This window comes from Phasianus colchicus, chromosome 5, assembly GCF_987193195.1.
Source record: "Phasianus colchicus chromosome 5, bPhaCol1.hap1.1, whole genome shotgun sequence".
Lineage (NCBI taxonomy): Eukaryota > Metazoa > Chordata > Aves > Galliformes > Phasianidae > Phasianus > Phasianus colchicus.
The window spans coordinates 14,117,587-14,125,727 of record NC_143440.1 but is presented as its reverse complement, the minus strand read 5'-3'; the positions used below and the strand labels follow the sequence as shown (position 1 = coordinate 14,125,727).

At 35.9% G+C, this 8,141-nt stretch overlaps 1 protein-coding gene across 2 annotated transcripts in view; it reads right to left on the bottom strand.

The window, feature by feature from the left end:
* Window positions 1-2,752: 2,752 nt before the first annotated feature.
* CARS1 (cysteinyl-tRNA synthetase 1) overlaps window positions 2,753-8,141 on the bottom strand; it is a 37,054-nt gene continuing 31,665 nt past the window's right edge. For both annotated transcript variants that reach the window (XM_031614029.2, XM_031614030.2), the window contains 5 exons: window positions 7,981-8,061; window positions 7,548-7,615; window positions 6,127-6,186; window positions 4,764-4,847; window positions 2,753-3,770 (listed from right to left, as the gene is read on the bottom strand). In XM_031614029.2, the coding sequence (XP_031469889.2) occupies window positions 3,636-3,770; window positions 4,764-4,847; window positions 6,127-6,186; window positions 7,548-7,615; window positions 7,981-8,061 (428 nt within the window). In that variant the 3' untranslated portion in view covers window positions 2,753-3,635. The remainder of the gene's footprint in view (window positions 3,771-4,763; window positions 4,848-6,126; window positions 6,187-7,547; window positions 7,616-7,980; window positions 8,062-8,141) is intronic.

The window sequence follows — 8,141 nt, the reverse complement described above, 5'->3', positions numbered from 1 at the left end:
AGTGAAAAGCAAATACAAATATTAAGATAAAAAAAAAATCAAAGAGAGAAACTTAAATGTAGTTAGGCACTCATTAGTTTAAAGTCTTGGTAAAGACCACTGGCAACCAGACTAGATAAAAAAGTCAGTGAGCTGTTCCACCAGTATCTGAACAAACTGAGTGATGGAGGAACTTGTTTTCTTAGTGTGGCAGTATTCACATTTGGCATTGATGGAAATATTCATGATAGAAAGGCCAAAAAGCACATTGTGAGCAAAAGACAGAAACAAAATTTCCTGCTGCCAAGCTTGGCCTTTTGCCAACAGTGCAATTAAAACCACCACCTTGCCTTGCCATCTCTGAAAAAATTCTTTGACATGGGGGGAATACAAAGCTCCGCACTGTACAGACCAACATCAGCTGTATGTTCCAGAAAGTGCTTTAAAAAAAGAATCCAAGAATTTGCTATTGGGATTTTCATTTTTCCTACCACTTAGAAAAGGATACGTCATATTTGCTTTACCAAGTGTGTGGGTAGGCATACGTGTACGCTTTAAAATGAAAAACAAAATACTCTGGAATCTGTCCTTTCCCTTTTCTTGGCTGAGACAGGTGACCAGGACAATGAATGCAGACTATTGCTGTTGCATTCTCCTGGTTGCCAAGTCACCCTCGCTAAGGAACTGCAATGGAATTTGCTTAAGTGACACCTTGATAGATTGCCAAGGAAAAGGAATTGTGCAGTGCGTTTTAGTGATTGCATGGATCAATCTGCACACCTACGCTGAAAAGGTTGTCTTAATGGGCACATATCTTAGCCTGGAGAATTCTTTGTTTGCTAACAAGCTTTCCTTCAGCATGCTGTTATTTTTTTCTATATTGTGGCTGCAGTGATAAAGTAACTGATAGGGAATTTGATTTTTTGGTTGCAAATTCTTAAGTCTGTGTTTCTGATTCCTAGCCAAGGTCATTGTGTTTATTATCTTGCTGCTTTTGGAGAAAGGAACTCCGTATTTGTGCAAAGCTCTCATTTTCTTTGGAGAGAATGAAGTCATCTCCTGTTTGTGCAGTAAGATAAAATATTTTAGCAGCTTCTTTACAGAACAAGTTGCCAATTCATGTGATTTTTTTTTTCTCTTGAAAAAATAGAAAATCTCTGTGAATCAGATATTTTCCTTGTTGATAATGCTGACTTTCCAAGGACACGTGAAACATACAAGGAAGAGAAAAATCCTAAGTGGACAAATGGTTTGTGTATGGGAAGAAGTGTTTGAGTATTTGAAGATTTTGAGGGCTTTACTGAAGAGCAAAAAGGCAACTTTGAAAAGAAGTAGATGGCAAAACACTATACAAAGCAGGGAGAGTAAGTAGCTGTGTGGAAGAACAAGCATCACCCAGGAAACTGAAGGCAAGCCCAAAGAGGAGAGGATTTCAAAGTCTCTGATTCTTATAATATCTGTGAGAAGAATCCCATTGATTTTAAGAGACTTGATTGTGTACAGAGATAATTCAAAGACAGGAATGTTGTTTTTACTGTGCCAGAAAATAAGGATGACTTCAGCAGCACTGATATTTCAGATAAACTGAGGTGATTGGAAAGAATCTTTAAGATAACATCAAAAATCAAACAAAACACAAGAAACACATAAGCTAAATATAAGCTAAATACTGTTACAGTCAGAGTAAAATCTTAATGAGGCAATAAATGTAGCAGAGGCCCTTATTTGAGCTTTGGGGACATGAGTAACTGTGGATTAAAAAAATCCAGGAAGGAAGCACTGGATGCGTGTGGGAAGAAAGAAAACACAGAATTTTCAGAAATTACAAGTCTGAAGTACTCCTAAGATCTGTGCAAGGAGCTGTCCCAGAAACAAAGTGAAGCAACTGGAAAGGAAAAAACAGCATTTTAAATGAATTCTTCTACATTGATGTAGTGGATGAATCATGGAATTGGATGAGATTCTACTATGAACACAGCAGGTGGAGGAAAAAACAGTGAGGGTGGAGGCTAGGATGGTAACAGAGACATCTTAAGAAAGTTAGAGTCCATGGCAGCAATGGATTAATGAATTTCCCCCGTGGTCATGTGCTAGGCAGCTTTGATTGTGTTTCTGATAAGCAAGTGCTAACTCCAATCACCAGAAGGGAATCTCTGTAAGCAAATTACTGCTACCATTTCACTGAGTAGCAACATTAGAGCAGACTGCGTTCAGGAAGGCAGCAAAGTGTTTGCTGTGGTTTGAGATGATTCAGGGTTAACATTCCTACTCTAGTTCACAGAAGTAGCCCCGGAATATGTCTAGGGCTATAAGGAGCTTGAAATCAGAGAAACCAGTACAGCCAAGCAGCAGCATCTCATGCCTGCAAGGCCGGGCACAATCTATCTCCTGATGTGGCATGTGGGGAGCATACTGGGAGGAAGACAAAGTAATGCACAAACCAGACCTTACCTTACAAAGAATATAGTGAAGCTTGACAAGAAATGGCCTGAAAATATTGAAGGGTTTAAAATGGTGTAAAATTCAACTGATCCTCTTTTGTTTACAGAATGAACGAATGGAGAAATTGCCCTTGTGGCTCTGGCTGGCCTTTTAAATGACCACTTTAAACATGCATTTATACAATTAATTAGAAATTAGCAGAATACTGAATGCAAAATGTTTTTTAATTAACTTAGTAACATCATGCTAAAGGAAAACATTTTAAGGAGATGGCTATTAAATAAAGATAAGCTGTATTTTTTTTCCCCACTAAACAATGGTCATATACAACTTGTACTTTATAACAGATTTTATTTTCTGTGTACAAGATTCCTGTGCTTTACTGAATTCAACATTAGGTATGTTTTCAAAGGCAAATACAGAAATACCAGAAAAAAACTATTAGGCCTTTCTGTTACTCCAAATAAGCTCATCTTGATATCTCAGAAGGTATATATTAAGATAAAGCAAGTATATTTATAACTTTTAATTGAGGAAAAGGTCATAGCCTAGTGGCTATGTCCAATGCAGGTATATTTGCCTTTTACTTACCCACTTGTCTGCAACTGCAGGTTAAACAAAGATGATGATCTGTTCCCTTTTGCAACAAAGAGACTGTTAGCTTCTACTGTGCAAAGTGTTCTGGGTATACTTATGAAGGTTTTTAATAACAGCAGCTGAAGTATCATAGTGGAAACTACCCATTTTTCCTGCTTATGTAAACTTACTAAAATCATCTGGAAAATACTTTCTTAGTGTGGGACAAATTACTCAGCTTCCATTTAGTAGTAAATTTTGCTGACTGTGACATATTTGAGAATGTAAGCTACAAGTGAGTATTAGATAGAGATCGGTATGCAGGACAAATTAACCAAGCTCTGGACAACCATAATAAACAAGAATCCCCATGTGGATTTGCTGACTGAGCAGCACCTTCTCTAACAGAACTGGCAACTGTTTAACCTGTTGCTACTGTTTGAGGAAACTTCTTAGAGGATTTTTTTTTTTTATGAATGGATATTTATTGACTTTCCAGATGACATTGCTAGTCCTCATAAACAGGATGTTTACTTTGCACATAATAGAAAGTGTAAACAGAAATACGAGCATCAGTATATGCTCACTTCTTCAATGGTGATCCAACTCCTGCCTTCTAAAACAAAGTCCCGTTGTTGTCAATTTGCACTTCCATTCTGTACCATTTGTAGATATTCCTTGTATAGTTTTTCTTGGGTCTCATAAAGTTTCTTTAGCTTCTTAATTTGTCCTTTGCTGAGTTCTTTGCCTTCTGTATCATGCGTGGGAAATCCCTAAAATATTTAATAAAAAAAAAAAGAATATTTTGGATAAATTTTGGACTGCTTTTGTTCCTTAGAGAATTCTGTTCTCTTTTTGTCTGACATAGAAGGATAATGTCAATTAATCCAAACTGTCAGAATGAGGTGCATTTTGGTTTATTTAGTCTACTTGTGTATGTTCCCTTTCAAGTTAATGAAGGGACAGAGGGTGATGTTTGTTTTCTGGTCTCTACTAGAAAGGGAAGCTTAAACAACTAATTTCTAGATGTTTATAGTTAAGAGAATAATAACTGATCTATAAACAGATGGTTAAAACACCACTTTTAATGATACTAGCATATCAATTCCAAGGCTTAAAGCAAAAGCCCTAAGAGTTTTCTGTACTTGATGGAAAAAATGCATTCAGTTTTTACAAATCTTCTCCCAGGCTTATGTGCATATTTTCCCGTGCTTTCATTCTTTATTCTTACTTGTCCCGAGGGCCTGAGTTTGAATGGGTGAAAAGGACAGGCAGAAATAGGATCAAACACTGAAGAAACAGTGCTTTGTTTTCCAAATAATGGCTTTTATTCTCACAGGAGCAACCAGAGCCAAGTTACTAGTACAGCTCCTTACCACAGGATGGAGGAGGGGAGCAGAATAGTGTCTGTTTCCATCAGTTTGGATGGATTGTGGAGTTTATACCAGTGTAGTCCTTGCCTCGAAACAAGGTAACAGATCTGTAAACTAATGCATGTTCCTAGGCACAGATCTGCAGAGTGTTGCTTTGTAATGGAAGGGCCAAAATGGACACACGTGCAATGAAAAAACCCATGAGATGATTAATGACAGTATTGCTCCACAGTGCAAGGTATGTGCAAGAAAATTAATACATTGCTTTCTCTTTCTCTCCTGCCCTCCCTCTCCTACATTAATAACACTGCCCTTGCGGTTTTGTAGACATATAATCAAATGTGTATGGAGGGAGAAGGAAAACCACTCCATGTTTAAAGATAAGTTTCTTACATTTTCATCAAACTTGGAGTATTTGTCATGTTCCGATTTAAACATTTCATGTGGTGGAATCTTCATTTTTGCCAGTTTCGCTGCCTGTAATACAAAGCATGCATTAACTGCATTAGCATCATAAATAATTACTAACAACCTATCTTTTTAAAAAGCCATTCCTGTACATGTGCAAATGGAAAAGTAGATCATAATTTGCAAATCAAAGAACATTTAATTCGCAATTGTTTATCACAGGAAAAGCAACTTTCAGTGAGGAACAACTCAATAAATCTTAGCTGTGTTTGTCCAGGAAAATAAATTGATATCTTACATTTGCAGAGAACTACTTTATATAATAGTTGTACTGCAGGAACCTGAAACAACTCTAAACATGCTCTAAGAAATACGTCTGTTTTCTGCTTATTTGGTTTCTTAGTGTTTAAGTGTAAACATAAAATGAATACTGCTATTTGTAAAGAATGTTTAGCAAGGATCTCCTGCAAAGGGAATCTTTATCAACAGTTTCCTGCTGGCAAGAAAACGTTTCTAAGCAGGTCACAGCAAGATTAGTGCAAGTAATTGCACTGAAAATAAAAGCAACTTCTATTATTTGTGAATTAACACATCTCAAAAATCTTTCCAATTAATTTATACCACTGCGAGGGAATCAATTTTCCAAAAGGATGAAATAAGCTACTTGGAATCTGTGGTCAATAAATGCTATTTTTTGTTTTTATCTTTTTCTGACAGTGGTATACTCTTCAAAAGTTTACTTCTTCTTTTAACCAGAAATGCTTTTCCTGTACTGTTAGAGTCATCAGTACGGCAAACAATCTTTCCCTCTTACAAGTTCACCTACACTGTTGGCCTACTCCTCACCCGAATTCTAAAACTTTAGAACTATCAGTATTAAATGTGCTTTTACAAAATGCTATATCTCAGACAGAGTTCAGACACAGGGAGCAGGGAGACACTTGAAAAAAAAAGACACCCTGTTTTCATATATACCAGTAACAATGGAAAGGGAAAAAGCATAAGCAAAATATTCTCTAACAGGAACGTAAGATACTGCTTTGGTAATTAAGGAAGTAATACTGTCTACAGACTGAAATACATGCTATAAGGTCTGAGAAATTTCTGCAGTCTTCAGTCTTGTTTTCAAAGATGGCTGCTCTATCAAAAGAGCCATCAAGGAGATGAATATTCAAATATAAATTGCAAGCCAAACCAATTTTGAGCAGGAAAGCATAGAAAAGTAAAGAAATGGAGGCCCAGTTAAGGCTGGGCAGAGAGCCTATGTTCTAATACAGTCTTTCTTGCATGTAACTATTGCTGTTAGAAGTTTTCTTCAAAACCAGATTCTTTTAATCTGAACACTTACTTCCTGCTCTTGTTTTTTTCTGGCTGCTTCTTCTTTCTTCCTTTTTTTCTCTTCTTCAATCTGTGAAAGGCAATGTTAATGAGTAAAAGGTAACTGCTTCATTTGGTTGATTTCTATAAAATCTGAGCCAGCTAGCTCCCCTGGATATCTAATTACAGACAGAACTGGCAGCATAACCTACAGCAAAAACACTGTGCCTTGTAATTAGGATTGTCTGGTACTTCTCACTGTAAGACTTTGATTTCATTTGTTTTTAATCTCAGCTAAACTGGTTTCAACTGTTCAGAATGTATTTTGCATGTGAAGTGCATACTTATGAAAAAAAATCTAAAAAACCTGCAAAATAAACGGTCCTGCCATTTCACAGGGAAAACCATTATGCAAATGACTTTAAAAAGACCACATTTCCTTGATATTTTAAGCTCTTGCATCAAACTGTGAAGAAACTAAAGTTTCTCAAGAAGTAGTTGTATCCCGTGATGTTCCTAGGGAAACAACTATCCAAATTTAGACAACTTAAAAAGGTTATAAAATAAATCTAGCATTTGCTTGGGAGAGACACATTCGATCTCTAAGGGTTCTGCCAGTACTGAACAGAATATGTTTTCAGAGTAAATGTACTCTAGCTGCAGGTTCCACCCAACAGTTACATACAAACTGTCCTCAAATGCTTTTTTTTTTTTTTCCTGGAAACACCTGGGAATGGCTGAAACTGTGTGCTGTTTTTCTCTTTAAAAAAAAAAAAACAACAAAATGTCCTCAGGGAAGGAGTGGTTTGGAATTGTTTGGAAGCCTTCCAACAATTTCTTGCCATGATAGAAGTTTGTATTTGTTAAAACTGAAGACAGACATATAAAGCGATACTTTAAAATGTTACAAAGTCAAACATTAAGCTAGGAAGTACCCACAGGAGGGTTTCCGTACAGTTTGTATAGGATTTAGGATTCATAATCTTTACATAGCAACATATAAATTCTTGATCCCACTCTCTGAATATCTCAGTTATTCGTGCTGTATCAATTAAAATTTACTCAGTGCATTTTGTTTCCATATAGCAAATAAATACAGTCTGGTGTCACCTTCATTTGTACAGATGAAAGAAGTCAGGATCAGTTTCTCATTGAAATTTTTCTTTCAAGAGAGATAAGACAGTAGGTATGCAATATTCAACATCCCTTAATTATACTAAGATTTATAAACAAACAAACAAAAACCAAAATTTAAATACATCCCATGCAGAATTCTCTAGCAGCTACTGTTTTAAAAATCCATTTCTCGAACACAACTATGATTTTGGTATCCATTTTAGTATATAGTTTTCCATGTCACTAAGCTTACAAATTATCAGGAAATGTAAAGGTATATATAGTTTATATATTACTTTAACTGTAAAAAAGATACAGAATGCTTAAAATAATAACCTTTTTCTTTTCTTCTCTTTCTTTCAATAATGTGTCTTTATCCACTAGTTTAACCACAGTTGGAAGTCCTGAAGAAGCAAAAACAGATGAATGATTTTTTAGTGCTTGAATAGTCAAAAATAAATGTATTTACCCTGCAATAATTTTTTTTTTCAAGCTGAATGCAATTACAACTGAATGACTACTTAAAAATGACTGAGCAATTAGATACTATAGAAACAGATTTGTGCTGTACATTTTTATTCTATGTATATTCTAAAATGCAATCATACAATATATCTACACATCAGAAGCCCATTAAGCTACCAGTTTGCAGTACTTGAGTATGCTGGATTATTCTATGCTAGTACTGATAGCTTGTTTCCCCACATCTTCAGAAGGCAACAATGTAAGAATAGCTATCTACAAAGCTGCAAGACATCACATGGGGTACCTTCATGATCTTCAAATCGAACGCCAAGTTCAGGAAGGATGTCATCTCGAAGAGCATCACTCAACTGCAGCACTTCAGTTACTGTGGAGTATGAAAAACACTTTTGCTGAAGTATGATTTGGTGGAAGTACACATCTGTCCTCATACATACTTATTTTACT